Source organism: Cricetulus griseus, chromosome 5 (genome assembly GCF_003668045.3).
Source record: "Cricetulus griseus strain 17A/GY chromosome 5, alternate assembly CriGri-PICRH-1.0, whole genome shotgun sequence".
NCBI classification, from domain to species: Eukaryota; Metazoa; Chordata; class Mammalia; order Rodentia; family Cricetidae; genus Cricetulus; species Cricetulus griseus.
Window position 1 is genome coordinate 36,351,245 of NC_048598.1, and position 26,005 is coordinate 36,377,249.

Consider the following 26,005-nt stretch of genomic DNA (forward strand, 5'->3'; position numbering starts at 1 on the left):
TGATCTATGCAAATGTGCTCTGTTGAGGCTATTATGTAATTACCATCATATCCACGTGTCATTGTTTAATGTATTTTGGAACAGAGAGACAGAGAGGCAACGTCCTACTGTATCACTCTCCACTTTATTTCCTTGAGACACCGGTTTCTCAGTGAACCCGGAGCTGTTCTGGCAGCATGTAAAACCCCAGGGATTCTCCTGTTTCTTTTCCCTACAGTTCTGGGATTACAGGTGCCTGTCTCTATGTCCCACTTCTTACATAGGTGCTGAGAATTTGAACTCAGGTCTTCATGCTTGCCCAGCAATCACTTTTACCTACTGAACCTGTTCCTAGTCCCTCTAATTTTATTTTCTTAGTAGGCATGTTCTTACTTACGATGGTTAGCAGGGAGAAACCAACTTGGGATCCTACTGTTAGTGTATACACTTCATTTTCAGTCTATGCTTGTTTGCAGTCAATGTCCTAATTCTTCCTCGCTCCTTTAATTCAGTTTCTTGGTCTAAATGATGTTAGTGTCTGGTGGAGTATGTGTGGAAAGTATTGTGGTAAGCCAGGAGTAGACCTGTTAACTACTTTTTTCATCCAATCCTATATTTAGCCTTTTCTTTAACTTTGCCTTTTCAACCACATGATACTTCCAGCTCCTGGTCTGATCTGGGTTTATAGAATTGAATTGGCTTGCTTCCTGTTAGGTTCCTACTCTGACAGTATTTGAGATTTTCTGTATTGTTTACTTCTCTGCTTAGTCTCTGTTTTGGGCAGATGTACTAAACCTGATGCCTGTTATCTCCCCCATTCTTTTCCTACAGCTTTATACCTGAAAGAATAACTGCATTGTCATTGAGCTTTGGGGGCGGGGAAGGGAATTGGGAAGGCTTACAGTTTCAGAGGCTTAGTCCATTATCACTGTGGTAAGACATGGCAGCACGAAGGCAGACATGGTGTTGGAGAAGGAGCTGAGAGTTCTGCATCTTGATCTGCAGGCAACAGGAAGTGAACTGTTCACTGGGCATAGCTTGAGCATAGGAGACCTTAAGCCCACCCCCATCTCCTAGTGACACACTTCTTCTAACAAGGGCATACCTACCCCCAACAAAGTCATCACCTCCAGTAGTGCCACTCCCTATAGGGGGGCCAATTACATTCAAACTACCACATATATGTAGTTAAAATGTCATTTCTGAAATATATACTTACTGTTTGTTAACTTATTTACTCCATTATGTATATTAGTACTGTTACTTGGAATGGCTAGGAGAACCATTTAAAACATACTTTTGGAACTGAGAATCATAGCTGGTAGAGTATGTGTCTAACAAAAGAACTCTAGGTTCAATATTCAGTATACCACTCCCCAAATTAAAAGTGGTGGTACCTTTCAGGATTTATGTTACAAATAAGTATTTTCATTTATTGTTTGTAATTTGCTCTAAATTAGTATGAAGACTTCCACAAACACTTGGTTTGTTTGACAACATTTAATACAATATGTTGAAGGGGAAATCGATCAAAGAATTGATCATTGGATTTCTTTTGGGGGGGTGAGGTTTCGAGACAGGGTTTCTTTGTATTGCTTTGGAGGCTGTCCTAGAACTTGCTCTGCAGAACAGGCTCACCTCGAACTCACAGAGATCCTTCTGCCTCTGCCTCCCGAGAGCTGGGATAAAAGGCGTGCGCCACCACTGCCCAGCTAAGAATTGCCACATCTAATTACGTTTTCTGTACATCTTATGACTAATCCTCTCTGTGTAGAATAAACATATTTTGAAAGATGAATGTCTCAAACTGTTCTACTATTGAGTATTTCTTAGAAAGGACTGAAAGTGTTTTCTATAGGATGTGATTGCATTGTACCAAGGGCCTTTAAAAATTCTTGTTCATTCACTTGTTTGTTTTTAAATTTCTGAGACAGGATCTCACTGTGTAGCCTTGCCTGGCTCAGAACTTCCTATGTAGACCACGCTGACCAGGAATATACATAGATCTGCCTGTTTCTGCCTCTGGAGTGATTTTTTTTTTTCAATACAGAGTTTCTCTGTGTAGCTTTCCAGCCTGTCCTGGAACTTGCTCTGTAGACCAGGTTGACCTTGAACTCAGAGATCCGCCTGCCTCTGCCTCCCGATTGCTGGGATTAAAGGTGTGGGCTACCACTGCCAGGCCAAAAATTTTGGTTCTTAGTAGAGTGATTCAGAAAATATGTTGATTTTGACATCACTTAAAAAAAAAATTGTGGTAGCTCAGCTTGGGCAGATTATTATCCATGCCTATCTGTATCAGTTTTCTCGTCCATAAACAATAGAGAGCAAGCTTGTCTCTTTAGGAGGGTTATATGGAAGGAAATGAATTGGTAAATATAAAGTGTGTAGACCGTGTCTGGGTACATAAGTATACTCTGCTGGATGGATGGTTGTGAGAATTCGATGTAACAGTATTTGAAGGGCTGGAAGACCTGACCTATAGAAGGTTATAGGTCCTATTTTCCATCATATATGTTTGCATGTTGAAACTCAGTATTTTTATATAATACTCCCCCTTTTCAATGTCAGAACATGTCTTAGAAACCAACTGATGGCAGCTGGGCATTTAGACTCCATTTACTGTGCGTGGTATGTGGCAGAGGTTCATGTGCTGGGGGGCTCAGTTTCTGGTACTGGATGAAGTTTCAGAATCTTTAAGAGATGTGGCCTCTTAAAGGTGTTTAGGTCATTGAGGATGCCATCCTGGGGGGAGATTCCTGTGGTTCTTATATGATTCAGACTAGTTCTTGTGAGAACATTGTTATAAAGACCAAGCCAGACCCTGCCTTGCTCTTTGGCTTCCTGTGTTATCATGTGCTTTTTCCCTGTTACATGTGCTCCAACATGATACCATCTGCCACATTTTGATGTAGCTCAGCTCTACCCAGCTGAGCGGATGCCAGTGCCTGGCTTTGCATCTCCAGAACTATGACTTAGTAAACTCTTAAAAACGGGAGTTCTGTTCCCACAAGTTTCCTAAACCAGCAGCTACAATGGCACTGCCACACTCAAGTATCTTCAACACTGGGATACATCTTATACATGCCACAGTTTAGTTGGTAACGTTTTCCTTTCTGAATGATACGTAAAATAACCATGTTTTCTGACAGGATTGTCTTAGTTTGATAAAGTAGTATTTTTTTAAAAAATGTCTCTCAAAATGTAGTAGTAAGTTTGTGGGAAACATTACTTGCAAAAGTAAAACCTAGTCTCTTAAAGGGTTTTAACATTTAAACTTGAGCCATGAAGTAGTCTAAGATCTCTGGATTAAAAAGAGAATTTATAGGCATGGAGTCAGTAACATTGTAAAATTTAGTTCCTTTTTGAGTTTACTTTTACTTTTATTTTTTGGCTTTTCACCCCCTATTCAATGACAAACTCCTACTAAGAAGAGCAACTAGCAATGTTACATTGTGGTTTGAATTGAATAGTCATAGTATATATTTAGGAAGCCTAGAAGGCAAAACCTTGAAAAATTTTTTGTCTAGTGAGTGAAAGAGATTTGAATTTTATATAAAAAGAAAAGATAATGAAATTTGGGATAACCTAGAAAGGACTTTATAATTTGGTATCTCATAAAACTGGAAACACTGAAAAATAGTTAAATTAAATAATAATCAGCTGAACACTTAAAATTAAGTGATAAGTTAGTATATTTTATAAATACATTTTGAATGTGTACTTTGTTAGATGCTATGGCTCATAAAGGTTGAAGTGACATTTTGCCACAGGAATATATGAATGAGCCATATAGATTTCAATGGTGGAAGAATGCATTTTACCAGTTTTATTTTTTCATCAGAATAAGATCCTTAGACATAAGCTGGCACACTAAAGGCACACACCTTTAGTCCCAGCACTCAGGAGGCAGAGGCAGGCGGATCTCTGTAAGTTCAAGACCAGCCTGGTCTACAAGAGCTAGTTCTAGGACAGCCTCTAAAGCCACAGAGAAACCCTGTCTCGAAAAACAAAAACAAAACAAAACAAAATCCTTAGACATGAGTGACTTTTAAAGGGCATTTGAATTGATGTAAGTTAAATTATGATAGTGGTGGCTTTGACATAGGAATATATTTTTCATTATTATTAAGTAAATAACTTGAAGTTGCCATAGTTTTCCTTCCTATAGTGCTTCTGTATTTTTAATTTTTTAATTATTTTTATTTTGTATGTATGAATGTTTTACCTGCATATGTCTGTGTATCATTCATGTGCCTGATACCCACAACCAGAAGAGGGCATCCAATCCACATAGCACTGGATAGATATACAATAGGTTATGGTATACCATGTGGGTGCTGGGAATCAAACTCAGGGCCTCCACAAGAGTGTCTAATGTACTTTTAATCACTAACCCATTTGCCCAGCCCCAATAGTTTTTGTTTGTTTGTTTTTGTTTTTTGAGACAGAGTTTCTCTGTGTAGCCCTGGAGATCCTGGAACTAGTCTGTAGACCAGGCTGTCCTCAAACTCACAGAGATCTGCCTGCTCTGCCTCCTATGTGCTGGGATTAAAGGTGTGAGCCACCACCACTTGGCCAATAACTTTTTTTAATGTAAAATTTTAGATTTTATTTATTTATTTTATGTATATATGTGAGCACATGCATGTATGTCTGTGTACCCTGAATGTGCTGGTTCCCACACAGGCAATAAGGCAGTGTTGGATTTCCTGGAGCTTGAGTTACAGGCAGTTGCAAATTCTGTGATCTGGGTGCTGGGAGGCGAGCCCAGACCCTCTGCAGGTTTAGGAAGTGCTATTATTCACTGAGCCATCTCGCCAGTCTCACTTTTTTATAGTCCTTAATTTTATAGGAATAAAAATTTAAGCTACTTTGAGCAGAACAAGCCAAAGATGTTATTTATGATTTACTAACAGGTACATTTGATTACATAACTTTTAAAAAAATCTAGCTTGGTGTATTAATTATCTGTTGCATTATGGCAAGTTGTCATAAAATGTAGTAGCTTAAATTAATAAACATGTCTTATCTCACAGTTTCGGTGTGGGGGAAGTTTGGGAGCAGCTTAATCAGGTGGTTCTGTGACGTCAGTGCTCATTTGGAGCTGACAAAGCAGTGTAGGATGGCTTAGTTGGAGGGTTTGCAGGTTTGTGCTCTACTACATAGAGATCTTGATAGGGCTACTCAAGGTTTTCTTGGCTGGCTTCCTCCGGAGTGGGTGATACTAGAGAGAACAAGAAGGAAAACACTGTACTTGATGATCTATCTTTGGAAGTTCTACTCTGGTGTCTCTGCACTATTCAGTTGCTTACACAGGCCTGCCATCTGTAGTACTGGAAGAGGCTGTACTACCAGGAGACAAGAATCATCAGAGATAATTTTACCATACCTCTTACCAAAACCAAAATCAAAACCAAGCTAAAGATACAAAAAAAATAATTAGAAATATATGGGAACAATCAGAAAGATCTGAGGCCAAGATAAGTTTGTTTTAGGAAATAAGATCTTACTCCCAATTATGAGCTGTTTATTATCTTTCTCTAAGGAATGTTGATTATAAAGTAACTAATACTTAGCAATACTTGGGCAAAGTACTTGAATAACTTTTCATATCTTACCTCCCCATCCCTCTACCCCCGTAGCTGATGACAGAACCTAGGGCCTTGTGCTTGCTAGGGAAGGGCTCTACCACTGAGCTAAATCCCCAAACCCAAGTCTCAGATCTTTTATTGATTAAATGGGAGTTATATACTTAAAAGAGATTTGCAAGTTTCTCTTGAAGTAGTAAATTAAAATATTCATAATATCTGATGATAGACATTCAGTAAATATAACTATTATTACTTTTATAATTTTGATGGTAATCTTCATTGGCAACTTGACTAAATTTATTTTCATCCAAAAGACATACCTCTAGGAGTGTTGGTTAGGGCATTTCCAGAAAGGTTTGATTGAATAGGGAAAACCTACCATGATGGTTGGTGGAACTATTTCATGGGCTAGGGTTTTGGACTCAAAAAAAAGAGATAAAGAGGTCGCCACCTTAGTAGCAGCATTAATCCATGTCTGTGTCCTGACTGCATGCAATGGGAGCAGCCGCCTCCCATCCCTGTTGCTGAGCCTTCCCACTGTGATGTACTCTATCACCTTAACATCTTTTCCCCTTAAGTTGCTTTTGCCAATTGTTTTGTCACAGCAACACGAACAACAAAAAAAGTAATACGGAAAATTAGTACACAGAGTATAATCGTTGCCGTGGTAACCCTGACAATGTGAGTTGTGGGTTGTTAGTTGATTGGTGGGAGAAATGTGCAAGTGTTTGGAGCTGTGGACTAGAGACAAGCCCAACAATGCTGTAAGCGGAGTTTACTGGTCCATTTTGGTAGGAGTTCAGTAAATCAGAATGCTAGGAGAAATGTGGACCATGGAGGCCTGACTCCTAAGGTTTCAGAGGGGAGCAAGATTCTATTGGGGGGTTGTTTAGAGGCCATCCATGTTATATCCAGCAAAGAATCTGTTTTCAGTTTACCTGAATTCTGGTAAGTCGTGAAACTTAAGGCAAAAGTAATCTAGTTTGTTTGGCAGAGGAAATTTTAAGACCTGTGGTGTGGTTACTGCTTACTTCTCTGGTTTATAAAGGCACTGCAAAAAATATAAGGTTTCTTCTCCTTAATTGTGCTCATCTCAACAACTGCAGACGTTTTCTATGTTGTACCCTCCTTGTTAGAACTTTAAACTCACTCATACTGCTTTCCTTACCAAACCTTCTCATATCTTTCAGCTCTCCTTGCTAGTCTCCCTTTATAAACCAGAGCAGTAAGCAGTAACCACACCCATCAAAGGCTCCAGTTTAGAAGAATACAAATATTTTGTTTTATGAGTACTTCACTTTCATGTATGTATTTGAATCTTCAGTGTTTCATTTGAAATACTCACAGATGTCAGGAAATTAGTAAAGGACCATGGAGGGTACTTTCAAGGGAGCTGTCTCAGTTTCTTTTGTATTGCTATGAAGAGACACCATGACCAAGGCAGCCTATGAAAGACAGCATTTAATTGAGGGTTTGCTTACAGTGTCAAAGAGTGAGTCTATGACCATCATGGTGGGGAACATGGCAGCAAGCAGGCAGGCAGGCAGGCATGGTACTGGAGGAATAATTGAGAGCTTATAGCTTATCCATAAGCACCAGAGAGGGAGAGAGAGGAAGAGAGTGGGAGGGGAGGAGAGAGGGAGACTGAATATTGGCCTGTCATGGTAAAAGCCCACCCCTGTTGGCACACCTCTTCCAACAAGACCACACCTAATTCTTCCCAAAACAGTTATCAACTAGGGATCAGTCATTCAAATATATTAACCTTTGGGGGCCATTCTCATTCAAACCACTATAGGAAGGGAGATAGAAGGCAGTGGTGTAAAGGATTAAAGGGGAAGAATGAGCAAGTAGATTTAAATTGGGGTGGGGATAGTAGTACAGGGTGGAGAAGGAAATGATGGGTGAGATAACAATAAAGACCCTTTTAAAAGTTATATTGGAGCCTAACATAGAAATTTCCATGTATGTGTATGATATTATATATAGCTCATATTACATACATACACACATATAAAAAGAATTAAAATGGAGTTACCCTATAACAGAACAACAGCGTCCCCACTAGATACCACAGGCTAACAAATAAAAATCTGGTGCCAAGTTTATTTCTTTTGGCATTAATTAGCAAGTGAGATCCCATGGACCCCCAAACATTACAGGCTGTTGCCCATGCAATGATTACCCTGTTGCTGAGATGGTGTTTCTCTGTGTAGTTCTGGCTATCCTGGGACTCGCTCTGTAGACCTGGCTGGCCTCGAATTCAGAGATCTATCTGCCTCTCCCTCCCAAGTGCTGGGATTAAAGTTGTGTTCCATGACTTCCTGGTGATACCACATTCTTGAGTCATAGAACATGGAAAAAAATCAAGCTGGTACTGACTTAAAAGCTTCATTCCCACTGGTTAGCTTTTTGTAATGATGAAAAGTTCTGGGCTTGCTACCAGAGGAGAAGAGTCATCATCAATTACCTACCTGTGGACCCTTCAAGCTATAGTAACGTCTGGCCTGGCAAGGCATGTCCACTGATGCAATAGTGGCATGAACATCATGGGAATAACCAACCACTTTCAGATTGCATCTGAGTCCCACTCCACAAGATAAAACTCATACCTATTAGCACCATTACTGGGCCAAGAACCTATGGCTAGATAAGTCATAGGCCCTAGGGGAGTACTTTCTATTACTCTGTCAAGAGCTGTACATAAAATATATTTTTTATACCTCAGAGGTGTTGTTATATTGCTTATTCAAATTCTATACAGTGAATCTTACTGAATGTTTTTTCATTTAAGTGTAAAGTTTTTGTATAGGTAATTTTCTCACACTTTTATAAAACAAAGTGAACAAGGATGAATTAATTTAAGAATTTTATATTTTCTTGTTTTCTTAGAGATCTTTTTACTTAGGCTTGGGTAGATGTGGAAGTAACAGACTAATTATTAAAGCAAAGCAAATAGTAATTCACTTGGGGAGACTAAAATGTGCTACATGTCAATATTTTTTAAAGAGAGTGGGCCACTCTGGAGGGTTATTTCTTCCTTTGCAGTATTTATATGCTTGAAAGCTGTGGGCGGATGGTTCTGGGGAAGCGTGATTTTGCTTGCCAGGAGACATTTAGCAGTATCACAGCTGGGAGGTGAGGATTGATGCTACTGTCTCTAGATGCCACTAGAGCTACTGAGAACTCCTCCTCTTAAATTATTTTGCCCCAAATGTCAATTATATTAAGGTTGAAGAACTCTGTCATATACCAGTTTGGGAATTGGCAGTAGTTAGCTGTATTTAAAACTTGAAGTGGTTAAAGCACTAAGTTTATGACTAGTTCTTCATTCCTGGAACCTTATCCACTTAGCAGGTTAAATATTCTGATTTATATGTTTTTTCTTTAAATTAGTGTTCTTTCTTTCTGTTTAAAACATTTTATTTATTTGGGGGGGGGGGCAGGGAAGTATGTGCCATAGTTCATTTGTGGAAGTCATGGGGCAGCTTGGGAAGTTGGTTCTCCCCTTCCACCATGTGGGTCCTGGGTTTTGAACTCATGTTGTCTGGTTTGGCAGCAGTAGCAATTACCTGCTTAACCATTTCTCATCCATAGCCTGAGAAGTGCTTCTTATTCTAGTTCCAAATGTACTTATTGAGAAACTATACTGTAACTATCCAAATTACCTAAATATGGTTGTTAGCTAATCTACTATGTAATTTGGGGGAGAAAAAGCTGTAAAATCCTTGTTCTTTTTATAGTCCTAAGTGTTTCAGAGTTTCACTAATAAATATTTATGTCTAAAATAGAAAGATTTCTGGGGATTAGGTATGGTGGCTCAAGCTTGTAGTCCCTGCACTCAGGAGGCAGAGCCAGGATTGCCATGACTTGTAGGCCAGCTCAGGCTACAGAGTTTTTGAGTTTTACTATGTAGGTCCAGTGTTTATCTTTAGGACCCTTTTATTATTACATTGTATTTATTTAGTGTGCATGTGCATATGTAGGCACATGGAAGTCAGAACTTTCAGGGGTTGGTTCCAAAGGATTGAGCTCAGGTCATCGGACTTGAGATCATATGCCCATCCACCAAGCCAACCCCATCATTAGGGCATCCTTCCTTCCTTCCTTCCTTCCTTCCTTCCTTCCTTCCTTCCTTCCTTCCTTCCTTCCTTCCTTCCTTCCTTCACATTCATTCATTCAATTTATTTTACATCCCAATCAGTTTCCCTTCCCTCCTCTCCTCCCAGCTCTTCCTCCTACCTCTTTCTGTTCCTGCACTCCAATCCACTCCTCTTTCTTTCCTGTTCACAAAAGGGCAGTACCAACAAAACATGGCATATCAAGTTGCAGTAAGACTAAGCACCTCCCTATGTATTAAGGCTGGACCAGGTGACTCAGTATGAGGAGTAGGTTCCCAAAAGCCAGTAAAAGAGTCGGAGGCAGCCTGTTCCCACTGTCAGGAGTCTCACAAGAGGACCAGGCTACACAACTGTTACATAAATGCAGAGGGCCTACCTAGATCAGTCCCATGCAGACAGACTCCTTTGTTGTTGGTTCAGTCTCTTTGAGTCCTTATGAGCTCTCTGGCTCCTACAGTCCTTTCTCCCCCTCTTCTTCAGGATTCTCCAAACTCCCCCTAGTGTTTGGCTGTGGGTCTACATCTTGTTTCTATCAGTTGCTAGATGACAATTGAGCTAGGCCAGTCTGGTCACAGGAGATGGCTAGCTCAGGCTATTGCTAGGAGTCTCAGCTGGGGTCATCCTTATAAATTCCTGGGAAATTCCCTTTCGCCATGCTTATTTTTTTTTAACCTGATCCCAAAATGCTTCCCCCTTCCAGTAGTCTCTTTCAGTGCTCTTCCCTACGCTCCCCTGTCCCTAATCATTTATGTTCCCATCCCCACCTGCCCTCAGTTCACTCACAAAATCTCTTCTATTTCCCACATTTTTCTTAATCTAGAGGGTTTTTTATCTTTCAGGTTGTGTCTTCATTTTCCAATGTCCTTTTAAAAAAAGTGTATAAAAGAGCACTCATCTTAAAGATTGAACAATATTAAAGTTACCTGAAATAGTTCGCTATATTTTTAATTTAAGGAACTAAATGTAGTTACTGAATAGTGGAAAAAATTATTCAGCTCATGTGCTTTTGATATAACTTTAATTTGTGATTTCATGTATTATATATATTTTTTTTCTTTCTGATAGGCATTCAAGGATATGCTGTATTCAGCTCAGGACCAGGCACCATCTGTTGAAGGTAAGATGAATTAGTTTCCTGGTTCAGTGAAGAAAAACCTCTTTTTAAGGAAAGATATTTTAAAAACAAGACTATGAAATGACTATTATAACTTTATTATGTGTGTCCTTTTGGTTTTGATACGATTTTTTTCTTTTTTACTATTTTAGCTTTTATTTGTCTGCTTCACACTTAAGCTTAGAAGCTTGTGATGGGTCCTTCATTATATTCTTGAGTCATCTGATATTGTTTGGATATGAAGTGCTTCCCAGACTTGAGATCATATGACCATCCACCAAGCCAACCCCATCATTAGGGCATTTCTTTCTTCTTTTTTTTTTTTTTTTAAACATTCATTCGTATGCAAAGATTTGATCCTAGGTGGTGACACTATTGTGGGAAGTTGTGGCAACTTTTAGAGGTAGACTGGGGCCTGTTTGGAGCAAGCAAGTCACTGGGAATGTGTCCTGAGGACCTTGTGCTCAGCCGCTTCTAGTGTTTTAGTGTTCTGCCATGCACCGAGCTGTTGTGCTCCACCAGATGCTACCTGCCATGATCCATGGCCCAGAAATAACAGAGCTAGCCAGTTGTGGACTAAGGCCTCAGAAGCTGTGAGCCAAAATAAATCGTTCTTCCTTTTAAATTGTTTGTCTTGGAAATTTGGCACAGTGACAAAAGAACTGACAAACACATCATCTTAGGACTGTGAAACATATTTGTTTAGTCCAAGGTTTTTCTGTTGTCTTCCTCCCTTGGTGTTTATATCCATCCATCCATCCATGAAGTCTTTGTCTGGAAGTAGTTAGACCAATACAACTTTTCTGTTTATAAAGTACATGAAGCTGTATCAACAAAGTCTAAGACAGGAATTTAGCTCCATCATTTTTTTTTCACTTATGTATTGCAGTGGTGGGGCATATCATTGTATGCTTATACAGAGGTCACTATGTGTGTCCCAGGGATTGAACTCAGGTTGTCAGTCTTGGCAGCAAGTGTCTTCACCTGCTGAGTCATCTCACCAGCCCCTAAGCTTCAACATTCCGTTTTTGTTTTTGTTTTTGTTTTTGTTTTTGTTTTTGTTTTGTTGTTGTTTTGTTTTTTGGTTTTTTGAGACAGAGTTTCTCTGTGGCTTTGGAGGCTGTCCTGGAACTAGCTCTTATAGACCAGGCTGGTCTCAAACTCACAGAGATCCACCTTCGTCTGCTTCCTAAGTGCTGGGATTAAAGGTGTGGGTCACCACCACCCGGCAGCTTCAACATTCTTAAAGGGAAAATATTTGTTAGGACTTGATGATATCTAAAAAAGTACTTCTGTTTTCATTCTCTTTCTCTTTTCCCCACAGACCTTAAGTTTTAGTAGAGTTAAAAGCTTTGATGCCAGAGAGAAATATTTTTCTGTTAAACTCGTGATTACCAGTTATTTCTCACATGCAGCAAACCTAAGGGTCTTTTTATTTAACACAAACAATTAAAAAAATAAAAGTAGCACTTTGTCACCGTGTCAGACTAGTTGAGATAGGATCTTTAGGTAGAACATGGGCATTGTAATGCTTGGGGTAGGTGTTGATTTTTACAGTTTTAAACCATTTCCCAGTGATTCTCATATATATATTTGTATAACCACAGTAAAATCAGTTTGGTTAATACTAACCCTCCTTTAGACATTAATTAGCCAATAGGTTAGTAGGTTTCTTAAGTTCATTGATAATTTGTTAGTTTATTTATATAAGGATTTTTTTTTTAAAGACAGAGTTTCATATAGCCCTGGCTGGCCTCAAACTCACTAGATAACCCGAACTACCTCAAACTGGATCCGTCTGCCTCTGCTCCACGAGCTCTGGGATTATAATGTGTCACCACATCTGGTCATATTGTCATATAAAGAATGTTTTTTAATAGTATCTAATGGACATTTATTTTTAAGATGTTTATTATTGAATTGAATGTAAGTAATAGCTATACCATGTTATTTAGATATGTTAAGTGTTTATAGCTTATTGTTAAGATTAAAGAACATTTATGAAATTTCTGAGTTTGTCTAATTCTCTAAGTACAATCTTTGACAAGATTTAAGGTAGTACCAGAGCAAGCTTTTAATAAATATTATGATAAGTTATATAATAATAACTAACATAGCTATCAAAAAAGTAAAAGCTGAGGAAATCTGAGTAAATTATGGACTTTGACTAGTAATAATGTATCATTATTACTAATTATTAATTGTGATAAGCTGTTATATAAGAAGCTCATGACAGGAAATAGGTGGGGGTGTATGGGAACACTCTGTACTATCTTTGTCACTCTTTGGTAAATTTAAAACTATTCTAAAGTGAAATTTTATTTTAAAAGAAAATAGATACCATAAGGTTTTATGCAGCTGCCAGAAGCTAAATGTAGATTCAACTCTGTGGTTTTCTAGACTTCCAAGGATAGGATAGAGGAGAACATAATTTCAAAGTGCACATGAGAGGGCCATGGAAACAGCTCAGGAGTAAAGGTGCTTGCCATGCAAGTCAGGTGACTTGTGTCTGATTTCTGAAACCCAGGAAAGATGGAAGGAGAGAACTAACACTACAGAGTTGTTCTCTGACCTCTGCACATGTGCTGTGGAATGTACTCTCGCACATACACTCACATTTAAATCTGTAGGAGGCAGATACATGCTAGTTCCTCAGGAAAGGTCAGCTTTGAGCAGGAAATAAAAGGTTTCCTTTGGCCTCTCTGAAGAGTATTTGGTTTGTGTGGTGGGTAGGACCTCTAACAGCAGTTTCCCAAAAAGCATGAGACACTGAGTTTAACAGAGTTCCTCCTATAATCCGAGGATGCAGTCTAAAAATGTATTACTATGACCCACAAGTGCCCTCTCTGGTTCTATGTGTTGATTTCACCTCCTGTACCCTTCACTTGCTTGCTGGCTACAGTCTCTTTCTGTACCTAAGTCGGGCCAAACTTGGACTTGTATTAGAACTATGTTCTTTGCCTCTTTCTTGAACTATAGATGCGTCCTTCAAGTGACCTTCTGAATGTTCAGTTTAAAATAACCATTCGGTTACATTATATCATCCTGTTTTGTTTATTTGTTTCTATAACACTTGTCATTATCTAATATTTTGTGGGTGTTTTGTTCTATTTTGTTTTGTAGAAAAAGGTCTCAATATGCTGCCTGGGCTGTCTTTGAACTCACAAACAACTTATCTGAGATTACAAGTTTGGGGTATCATGCCTAGCTTTGAAATACAAATCTTTTGAGTTCAAGATTTTTATTTATTTATTTTTACTGTTTTATATCTAGTATCTAAAATACACATGAACATTACACACTTTACTTTGCTCAGGAATGAGTAGGAATACATAAATTTTTTTTACCTTCAATTTTATATGAAGCCTAAGTATTGTTATTGGGGAGAAAGAAGAAATCAATCTAGTTTATTTCTTTATTTTTATTTATTTTTATTTTTTTTGAGACAGGGTTTCTCTGTGTAGCTTTGGAGCCTATCCTGGCACTCGCTCTGGAGACCAGGCTGGCCTTGAACTCATAGAGATCCACCTGCCTCTGCCTACTGAGTGCTGGGATTAAAGGCGTGCACCACCAACCCCCATCTCTAGTTTACTTCTTTATGTAGTGATTTTTGTTTGTTTTGTTTTCAACTCATTCTCCTGTAGGTGGACTTTTCTGTTCCTCTAGCCACTCCCCAGATAACCACACAGAGACTTAATGTTAATTATAAATGCTTGGCTGATAGCTTAAGTTTGTTTTTAGTTAGCTCTTATGATTAAATTAACCAATTTCTGTTAATCTGTGTGCTGCCCCAACACATGTTTATCTCATGTACGTACTTCCTATCCTGCTTGCTCTGAGTTTCATGGCATCTCCTCAGATTCCTGTGACTCTGCCCTTCTTCCTCTCAGTGTTCTCTCTGCCCCCAAAATCCTGCCTAGTTATTGGCTGGTCAGATTTTTATTAACAGTGACAGCAACACATCTTTACAGTGTACACATTATTCCACAGCAGCTTTTAGAATACAGCATTTCACCTGCTGCTTGGATTATCAGACATTTTATTTGTTGTATTTTATAATGTTGACATTATAATTTGATAAAATATTTTTGATGTGGCAAGTAGCTTTCTTTAAAATGAGTAAAAACATGAGACAAGATCCTAATTTTAAAGTTTTTACATTTTTGTGACATTTGTTATTGTTTTGATGCCCAAGGCATGACAAATTATTGAGACTATATTTTCTTTGCAGGAGGATACTAAGTTTCTTTTGTCCTTTTATATGTTTGATATGTCTCCTTTCAAAATATGTGAAGTGTAGACTTGAAATATCACGTGTGAGTTACTAGATTTTTTTTCTCAGTTTATTTAAAAATTTAAATGATACTGAATTAAGATAGAAAGAATGGTTATTTTTCTTTGTGCTATTTAGTAATGCATTCCTCTTGGTGGGGAACATACTTAGCCATCCTTAGCTAAATATAGCTAGTTCATTAGTTTAATGAAGTTATTTGACTTGATATAAGTAACTGTCTACCAGCCTATTCTGTGTTTTGCTAACATTTTTTTCTTTAATCCCACTACCTTCTCTCTAGTCTTATACATAGGTTTTGTTGGAACATTTCGCCTTCGATCTGTTTATTTTTGACTAGCAGATGTGTTACAGTTTGCGTAAGCTCCTTAGGATTGAGCTCTTAGTGGTGTTGAAGATGAAAGTATGCTTGTAAATAATTCATTCTGATTATCTGCTTGAATGAACAGAGTCCACTTCGGGAATTTTCTTGTGTCCGACCTCTGTCCCTAAGTCTTTGTTGTTTTTAATAGATCCGAGTCTTTGTTTCTCTGAAGATTGAATTGCATTTCTAAAATTCATGAAGTAGTTGCTGCATGTGTAGGATTGCTGTCAAGTGTACATCCATAATATGTTCCTTTTTCATGATGTTTATAATCTGGTCTTATAGTCCCCATTTCCTTTTTTATTAGGTTGTCTCATTATCTCTGAAAATTGTTTTTCATAGGTTTTTATGACCCAGAAATAAAATCTTTGACATTTATAAAAGAGAGAGCAATATTAATGTGCTACCTTTTAAGTTTAGCAGCTACAAAGAGTAGCTTTTCCTGTTTTGGTTGGTGTTGTCATTAGGTTTTCAAAAATCCTTTGCTTGAGATGAGTTTGTTGTAAGAGAAGACTAAATTAGGGAGTGGTAATGGAATGCTCATTTGATTTCTAGCAACTTGTTTTTGAGAACCATGAAGAAATAAATATGACTAAGAATTGGAAATTGAGGTAAGAGAGCCAAACCATCTATTGTCATTTCTTTAAGAATTTTTTAAATCTTTCATTAACTTCCGTTAGAAAGGATATAAAATCCTGATTGATACCAAGCATGAAGCAGAGTTAAGGGTATGCCTTATTTTCCTTTTCTCATGTTTTTATTGGAAAAGGATTGCATATTTATTTCATTTGCAATATTAAGTGACAGCTTGTAGATGAAAATGATTTATTCCCTGGAAAACTATTCTTTGAAGATGCCACCAACTCAGTGTGTTTTGGTAATAGAGTGCTTCTGATGAACAAATAACATTATTCCAGTAGAAGAAATATCTACTCTTTCACAAAAAGTGAATTAGAGATAATTTAATGCTCATTCTTAGACATTAGCTAATCATATAAATAGGTAACAGAATTCTATTATAAAAATAAATGCAACTTAGTAAACTATAGATGGGGGATGCTGGAGGAAATGAAATGTTTTTAATGAAGGTTTTTAATCTTGGTGATCCTGCAGAGTAAAGTACCTTTAGTATAATAAACAGAGTCACCATTAATCACACAGTACCGTTTCTTAACTTATAAGAACAGCACAGAACAGACAACATTAAAAACATGTACTTGCATGTAAGACAAGTCATTTAGAAAGGATGGGATTTACTATATGATAAAAATGCTGTAAGCACCATTATTTGCCATCAGTACAAAGTTTACCTAAAAAAAAAAAAAAAAAAAAGCCAACCTGGCGGTGGTGGCGCATGGCCCTAACCACCATCACTCAGGAGGTAGAGGCAGAGTCAGAAGCAGAGGCAGGTAGATCTCTGAGTTTGTGGTCAGCCTGGTCTAGAGTGAGTTCTAGGACAGCCAGGGCTACAAAGAGAAACCCTGTCTCAAAAAACAAAACAAAACAAAAAATCTAGGACCGGCACTCAGCAGGTGCCATGCAACCCTGATGACCTGTTTGGTCTCCATAACTCACAGAAAAGTTAAAGCAGAGAACTCCTTAAAATTGCCTTCTGACCTCCATGTGCATGCCATGGTATATACACATGTATATGCCATGTGTATACACACAAACACCAATAAAAATAAATAACAAAATTTAAAAGTCCTTTAAAAATCCAAATGCTGGCATTATCCAGAATAATGTAGCAGGTATGATAGTTAATATTAGTTCTCAGTTGGGGAGATGTGCATCTGGACCTAACTATGAGGACTGTTTGGATTACATTACTGATTATAAGAAGCCCTATCTTTGTTTGTTTTGTTTTGAGATGGAGTCTCACAGTGTAGCCCTGGAACTCACTATGTAGACCAGGTTGGTCTTGAACTCACAGAGATCTGCCTCTGCCCACTGAGTGCACCACTGTGCCTGGCTGAGAAGACCCATCTTAATTGTGGACATAATCTGAGATACATAAATGGAGAAAGGGAACTGACTACTAGATTACTTGTTATCATTCATCTCTGTTCCTGATTGTGGATGTCATGTGACCAGCTCCCTCCATCTCTATTGGCTGTGACTACAAGGCCATACAAGCCTATCACCACCAGCAGATAGAACTGTGAACTAAAACAAGCCCTTTCCCCCTTATGTTGTATTTGTCAAGAGTATTTTACCACAGCAATGGGAAAAGAAGCAAAGATAGCAGGTTTATAATTGCTATGAAGTTTAAACCATGTTCACTGAAACATAAGACTTGCGTTAATGCTTTACATCCCATAATTATATTAAAAATTCACATACAAATGAAACTACAGTCAATACCTGATTTCTGTCCCCCCTTCCAATCATATCCTTAGGTGCCTTTTGGCCTCATGGGGTGGAGGAATCTAACATTTACTAAATTTAGAACTATCAATAACAGGAAGACTAGGGAGAAAACTTGTCTTAGATTGAAATGGTTCTCTCAGTGTATTCTTAAGGATGTTCTCTGTGGATGTGGTTGTGCTAACTGGTTATCTCTTGACATAATGGGTTGGTATCTTCAAATAGGTGACTAGTCTCCTGCAAAGCACCAATTGGCTGCTCTGTTTTGAAGCCTTGAGCAGTTTTTCACACCAGAGGTTGGAAGTGGTATTTGTGAATTTTGGGGAGTGTCACAGTAGCAAGCCTTTAAGGTGGAAGTTTCCTCACTCCTCCCCTAGAGGGAGCACACTTGCTAGCCGCTTTTGAAACCAATTATTTCCTGGACGCTTTACTCTGGTGGGTTTGCAGGCAGTCTGCTGCTTAGGAACCATGGTGTAGAGGCTCTTCACTGCTCCTTCAGCTTGAACTTGGTGAGCTAGAGGAAGCCTTGGCTTTAGAGAGTATCAGTGGCTCTGAAGACACCCCTCTTTTATTTAAGAGTTGTTTGAGTGACATGAAATAAAGAATAAGTATAAAACATTAAATAATGAAACAAACAAACAGACCCTTGGAGATAATTGGTGTAGACAGTACTGCAGAGAAAATGGATGTGATGGTTTCAGGTAAAACTTTCTGCGCTCGCACTGACAAACAGCTCCCTGCTCATGACGCCATGCCTTATTCCACCTTTCCTCACTAAATGCCCATGGTAACTGTACCCGAAGGAAATAAAGGAGTCCAAAAAGCTTCCCCTTAAACCAGTGGTTAGTGCAGGACATTCCTTGGAAATAGTTGGTTATCATACTTTAAAACTCATTTAGTAGAATATATTTTTAAAAGGTAGTATTAAAAATTAGATAATCCTTAAATGATTTTTTGTAGCTGCTATACATTTTACCATAAACTAGACAGCAAAAAAAAATAGAAATGTATTATATAACAATTCTGGAAGCCACACATACATGATAATCAGGGGTTTTCTTTCCTTGCTTTGTATTAATGTTACTAGGTATTCATGACATTTGCCTAGCATTAGATCTGTTAATTAAGAGGTATAGAATGATTCTGTTCTATTTGATCCAATATTCATTAGCTAGAATTCTATAAAGAGAAACTTACCTTTGTCAGTGGATTATTCTTAGACATGGGTTTTCTAAGAAATGTAATAATAATTGTTTGTTCCTCTGTCCTTATTTAAATATTTAAAAGTAATTTTAGTTTTCTGGTATTTTACGCAATTTAACAGTGAAAGCTTTATTTTTAAAGTATTTTTTAAACAAATCCATCCATCTATCTAAGCATATTTAGTGTGTTTTGGTCCAGTGTAATTTTACATCTGTTAATTATCAATTTCTCAACCTTAGGCAGTGGAGGTCTCTTTTAGGTCATTTTCAAAGTCGTTTTGATATAATCCTAGTAGTCTTGGATGGCTTTTCTGTATAAATGACACACTGATTACTTAATTCTAGTCTGGAACCAGATAGAACTTGCCATTATATCATGGAGTTTTGGCTCTCTTAGCGGCTTCCAGGAAGGTTTTCTTCCTTTAGAAACTACGTACTGGGCATCTTTTTGAATGTGTCACTGCTGTTGGGCTGTTCATTGAAATGAAATACATGCATATATACCTGAAAATGTAAAAAGATAAACACATGTGCATCTGTTAAAAAAACAAAATATTTTATTTGTCAAATGTTAGATTCTTAGGAAGTCCACTTTGGATTTGAAAAAGTGTGCTTTGGCTGAAATATGATAGTTTTTAGATTGAGTAATATTCTCAAGTGTAGCAGCTACAAGCTCAGCTTCTTAGGACTAGACTATTGAGGATAGGGAATGTGTATTGATTAAATTTTCATTTTCCTAGTCATAGGGTGAGAGGTGAAACATTGTTTACCACCTAGGAGATTGAGTGGCAATTTGTGGCTCCTGATGAGACACTGACCTGCTGTATATTTGTTACAAGAGGTGCAATCAGTGGGATTGGAAAAGGAAATTGAATTTATATTGGTGTGTTATCACATGCAATTAATTTTGCATATACACCAGAGGCACATGAATCTTTTTCCAGGTTGAAATATCTATGATCTGACATAGTGTGATATACATTTTAGACTTCTGTTCTATAATCACCATGTAATTTTAGAATATGAAGTTCTCATTAGTTTTTTTTTAAAGGAATGCTTTTTGTCATTACAATGAGAAAAAATAACTAGTTGTGTGCATTTCTTTTACAGAGACTAGATCAGAATGAGATAATTCATATGGTAAAATCTCTTGTTAGTAAAATATTTTAAGACTCCAGTGACTTTTGCTTTAAAAATGTGATTATCACTTATGAAATGGTAAATACTATTATGACAGAAAAAGTTAAGAATATAAAATAATATTGTAGATCAGGAAGATATATATCTTCATGGTTATTTTATATCCAGTGACCACAAAATCATCTCATCTTTATGAGTGAAGTAGTAAGAGAATGCTTAGTAGAGGAGATGGGATTTTAATTGGATCTTGAGACCTAGCTCACATTTTACACAACTGTAAGAGAGGGCCTTCTAGGCACAAGGAAAACTATACAAAAACCATACTTGCAACTTCCACACTTGGGAGACTGAGGCAGGAAGATTGTGAGTTCAAGGTCAAACCTTAGCTGAGCTGTGTCTGGAAAACAATTGTAATTTAGAGGCGGGTTACAAAAACAAAACAAAGCTAGTAAGCAAATTAGTGACTGTGGAACTTGTCAAATCATTTTGTTGACTGTCATATTTACTTTCTCTTTATGCTATTGTATCTTATTAAACAGATTTGTGTTTATGTAGAAATGATTGTACTTTTGGCATAGTTAATGTAATCTTTGGCTTCCGTACTGCTTTCCCATTTACTGAGAATGTAGTTAACACCACAGTTGTGATCTTTGGGCAATCCAATTACTTTTGGCTTTTTAACATTCATGCATGCTTAGTTCTGTTTTCTAGAATGCCCTTTCTCCAGAAATGCTTCTAGCAACTCCTACTCCTTTAAGGCCCAGTTCTGATCTATAAGGAGTTTATGGTGAACTGTATCACCATATATTTTTTAATGCAGCTTATGTTATATAATGTGTAGGGAGACCAGGAAAAAATGAATGAAATTACCATGTACAGTTACATGTGCTGTTGCCTGCCTGAAACCTCAGCCCTTTAGAAATGGAGGCAGGAGGATCTTGTTTTGAATCCAGCCTGGGCTACAGTAAATAGAGGGCTAACCTGGAGCTACATCCAAGACTGTGTCTAACCTAGTTTCTTCCTCAAAAATGCTCAGGGTACTACAATAGCTGACGTGGTCTTATATCATTCATGGCACATCAGTCCCTAAACAAAGTGGCAGACAAAGCCTGGAGAACTGCAAACCATTACCCAAACTTTTAGATTAGGCTACCTCAGTGAAAAGTCTTAATAGATATTGCTGTGTGTGTGTGTGTGTGTGTGTGTGTGTGTGTGTGTGTGTGTGTGTGTGTGTGTGTTGTGTGTGTGTGTGTGTGTTTTGTTTTGTTTTTTAAGACAAGGTTTCTCTTCATAGTCCCAGCTGTCCTGGCACTTGCTCTGTAGACCAGGCTGGCCTCAAACTCAGAGATCCCCCTTCCTCTGCCTCCCAAGTGGTAGAATTAAAGGTGTGTGCCACCACTGATTACATTGTGAAAATCACTAGTGGTAGAAGAGAGAGTAAGTGGTCGGAAGCACTCAGTGATATATTCCTCTTATGCAGTGCTGTCCTAGAGATCCAGTTTTGAGCAGTACCAAGTAATGCTTGGCTTTTTGCAGGAGCTACCTAGTGGATTGGGTTGTGTTTTTAGCACCCATTGCTCATGTTTTCTTGAATGTTATTTGATTGTTTCCTCGGAGAAGATTGTCAGCTTATTGGGTGTGGCAGCGGTGTAATTTAAACTTCATTATGCCTCCTTTGGTTTGTGTTGAGGCCATAATAACTGTCAACTAATTAATTTAATTGATCAGCAAGTCTCCTGATGGGATTTAGAAGATCTTTTGCTACAAGAGTAATAATTACCCTGGCCTCTCAAACATTTTGTTCTGAGAGTCAAGTTAAGTTTTAGTCCTAGAGGATCACAACATTTTTGTAAGAAATATGAGACAGTGGAGCAAAACTAGTGAGTTTGTAAGTGGGCTTCCTATCAGCAGATATTACATCCTATAATGTACTTGCCCTACTTTCAGTGTGGGGTTTTAATTTATTACTACAGTTATTACTGTTATTACTCTGATTTTCAAATCTGTTTTCTATCTCCTGAATATAACTTTGAAAAAGTAATACTTGTGTGATATAAACTCTTAGAAATGAGATGGATATGTGATGTGTGGCTGTTGTCGTGTTCATTGCATGTTTGTTATGTGTCATTAAGAAGGCTCTGTTCCTGCTTTGTCAGAGGGTTTCATCTGCACTGTATGTTGAACATGTTCAAATGTTTTTCTTGTGCTTAGTTGGGGCAGTCGTCTTTTTTTCTTTTTTAAAACATGAATAAAATTTATTGATGTATTTTTATTTTTCTGCAAAATGTTTTATTTTAATTTGGTTTAAGTTTGGGATAGGACTCCAGATTGATTAAAAAGCTGCCCAGGGCTGATTGTGGTGGTGCAGATGTGTAATCCTGGCACTTGGGAAGCTGAGGCAGGAGACAGCTTGAGGATAGCCTGTGTGATGTAGTCTCAACAAAACTGAAAAAAAGATGAAGAATTGCTTTCTGGGGGTTAGAGGGGAACTCGGAAAGAGGCCCTGATACCTGGAGACACAGAGCAGCTTCTCAGAGGTCACTGGGCTCTGGAGGGTCTTAGTCTTGCCTGAGGGAAAGCATTTCTAACAGGTATCTGTCTGGGGGCTGTCAGGGTATAGAGGTGAGACAGATGCTCATCTGACTTCTCATTGAATTTTGCCTTTTTATCTAGGAAGTCACAGGATTGGGGTCCAGGTAGATAGAACACAGGGTATAAAGTTTGACAAGATTGAGGTTCTTCAGGCCATGTAGACTTCTGTGGTACTGAGTGTTTTGACTCACCTTGAGAAAGTGCCTGAACATCCCTGCAAAGGGCATAGCTGCTACCCTGGTTTTATATGCTAAAGAGGTACTTGGTACCCTTGTGCTTTAGTTCCAGTGAGTCTGAGAAGGTATGGTTGTTAGATAATATAGGACAGCCAAAGGTATGAATACACACCCACGTGTCAGATTGTTTGCGCGCGTGCGCGTGCGCGTGCGCGTGCGCGTGCGTGTGCGTGTGCGTGTGCGTGTGTGTGTGTGTGTGTGTTTGTAAGGCATATTGGTCTAGTTTTATGTTGTTTTGTTTTTAAATGCCTCTTGTTTTGAATTAGATTAATGTTAGTGGCATAAATGAGTTGGGATTTTCCTCCATTTTGTGTTGTAGAATTTTTTGTATAGAGTAGTGTTTTTCTTAAATGTTAAATTCCTAGTGGAACTATCTGGCCTTGTAGTTTTCTCTTTAATAAGTGCTTTTTCCTTCACCTCATAGGCACTCTATACCTCTGAGCTATACCCTCCAGTTTCTTTTACTGCCTTTTCTTCCTTCTTTTCTTTCTTTTTTTTTTCTTTTTTTTTGGGGGGGGGGGCAGGATTGTATTATGTAGCCCAGATTCACAGTCCTCTTGCCTCTACCTTACTTTCTAATGCTGGTTTTACAGGCATGCACTACCACAGCTGGCCTCTTACTATCTTTTTAATACCTCTAAGATCTGTAGTAATAGATTCTGTTTCTTATTAATATTGGGGATTTGTGTATTATCTTTTTTTCCTAACAAGTATGGAGAAAATTTTATGAGTTTTGTGGATCTTGCCAAAGTATCCCATTTTTATATTATCAGGTGGTCTTTTTTTATTTTTACTCTTTATTATTTATTTCCTGTTTTGATTCCTTGGAGTTAACTTGCCCTTCTTTTCCTATTTCTTTCAAATGTAAGCTTTTGTCTATGCTAAAGATTCTTGCTTTATGTGGTTCTTTCTGCATGTGCAAAGTCCAGGCTTCCTGCCTGATAGCTAAGTTGGTAAGCATGCAAGGCTGAGTGGCACGGAAGGTCAACTTGCCTCTCTTTGATTCTTCCCTCTCCGGAATTAGGTACTTCACCTCTAGTTTTTGCTCTTTAGTTATTTGTTACTTTAAAGCAGATGCCTAAAGTAAACTGTACTCTCAGGTTGCAGCCACGTGTGTGTTAGGTGAGCCTCTATACTTCTCAGTACCTGGAAGGAAGCCTTTTAAAACATGAATTTTGAGCTTTTAGAAATTTGCTCATCTCCTAGCAGTTCATACTGGTTCACAAAAGCAAGTCATGTGATTATTGACCTAATTTTCTTTTGAAGTTGGTTTTCCTAATTGACTGGGCACATGCTGGAGGCTTGTCATTTCAGGTCAAGCCTGTCAGGTTCTGCTTATGGAGGATAAAGTGTGAGATGAGTAAAAATATAATTAGCAGAACTCTTAGCTAACTGAGCAAATTCTATTCAGAGAGTATTGGTAGTTTCGTGGCAGCCAAAAGTGTTTTTATCCAAGTGCATGCTTTAGAGATACTTGAGGATTGTTAAAATGTCCAAGTACCTGAAACCCAGGCTATACTCACTGTACCAGAGTCTTGGAGACTCTGTTGGGAAATGTTACTCTCAAAATGCATTTGTAGAAACTGTGATGGGAACTTGTAGCTAAAACGATGAACTCACTGTAGTCCCTGTGCCTTTTCATACCAGCTTGTGATCATTGTCTGCATCTCTTTTCAACCTTATATTTAAGTTGGTAGCTTGAAATTAGATATGATAGGATTGTTTCTATTATAGAATTTGGTAATGTCTACAGACTAGTCTGTCACTTTGAAGAAAAATTACTAGTACAATATTAGTTAAATTGAGTAAGATTGAATAGATTTGAAGTTATAAAAGCCTGTAGGAATGAAGAGTGAAATCATAGTTACATATAATTTAAAGCTGTCTAGGGATTTAGCTATTTCCTTAGTATGAGCCATGTGTAAAATCCTAGTCATTGGTATACAGTAAGTTTTAAAGAACAACAATAGCAAAAACTACAGAGCACTCTCCATCCATGTCTAGAACATTGAGCATGATAATGGCTAGCATGGATTATAAGGTTTTGAACTTTTCTAGAAATGAGCCATTAGCATATGGGAATAAGCATGGAGTAGCTGTGGATGAAGAAAAGTTTAGCACAGAGTACTTGGGGGATACATGGATAATAAGAAGAGCTTGTATTATGAGCAAGAAGTAGGACTAGGTTGCCAGTTTTGCTTTCCAGAACTTCCAGATAATTAAAATTGCTTCAAAATTAAATTGTCTAAAAAAGAAGCTTGGTGTAGTCTCATGTGGTGGTGCATGCCTTTAACCCCAGTGTTCCTGTGGCAGGTAGATCACTGAGTTCAAGGCCAGACAGTCTTTATGGTGAGTTCTAGGATAACTAGAGCTCCATAGTGAAACCCTGTCTCAAAAAACTAAAACTAAAACAAAAACAAAAACTAAACCATTACCAACAAGTAATCAAGGTGCTTGATGTACTTAATAAGGCAGACTAAACCAGAATCTATGGGTTTGGCATCTGTATGTTGTCATGCAGCTTTTCAGGGCATTGTATTATGCAGCAAACTTGAGAACCATTGGAATACTTAAATCCTAGTCTGATTCTAGCTATACAATGGCCCCACTTTGTTTTCCAGGAAAGGACTTTGAATAATCTGTTTTGTAAATGTAGATTCATTGAATATGAGAGCAGAAATTCTCATTCTAGAAACTATGTATTTGGATGATGATTTCATCATGAATAGAACAAAAATATTTTTAAAGTCCCTATTGAAATAAAAAATGCATTTAAAGTCTATGGAACAATGAAGAAAAGGTTTTACTTTTAGAGTTTTATTTTCTGTGTATAAAATGTGATGAGATGGCATTTGCAAAATATTGGTAGCCTCAGCATTCTCTTCAACTTTCCTGTTTGTTGGTTTTAAATTTTTTAGAAAAATAAAAACAACAGTAAACACACACACACACACACACACACACACACACACACACACACACACACACACACACAGCAAAATGAAGGT

The 26,005-nt window shown here is 37.8% G+C and overlaps 1 protein-coding gene across 1 annotated transcript in view; it reads left to right on the plus strand.

Moving 5' to 3' along the window:
• Xpr1 (xenotropic and polytropic retrovirus receptor 1) overlaps window positions 1-26,005 on the plus strand; it is a 142,580-nt gene that overhangs the window by 13,203 nt on the left and 103,372 nt on the right. The window contains 1 exon segment of the mRNA NM_001244085.1: window positions 10,757-10,808. Coding sequence (NP_001231014.1) covers window positions 10,757-10,808 — 52 coding nt within the window.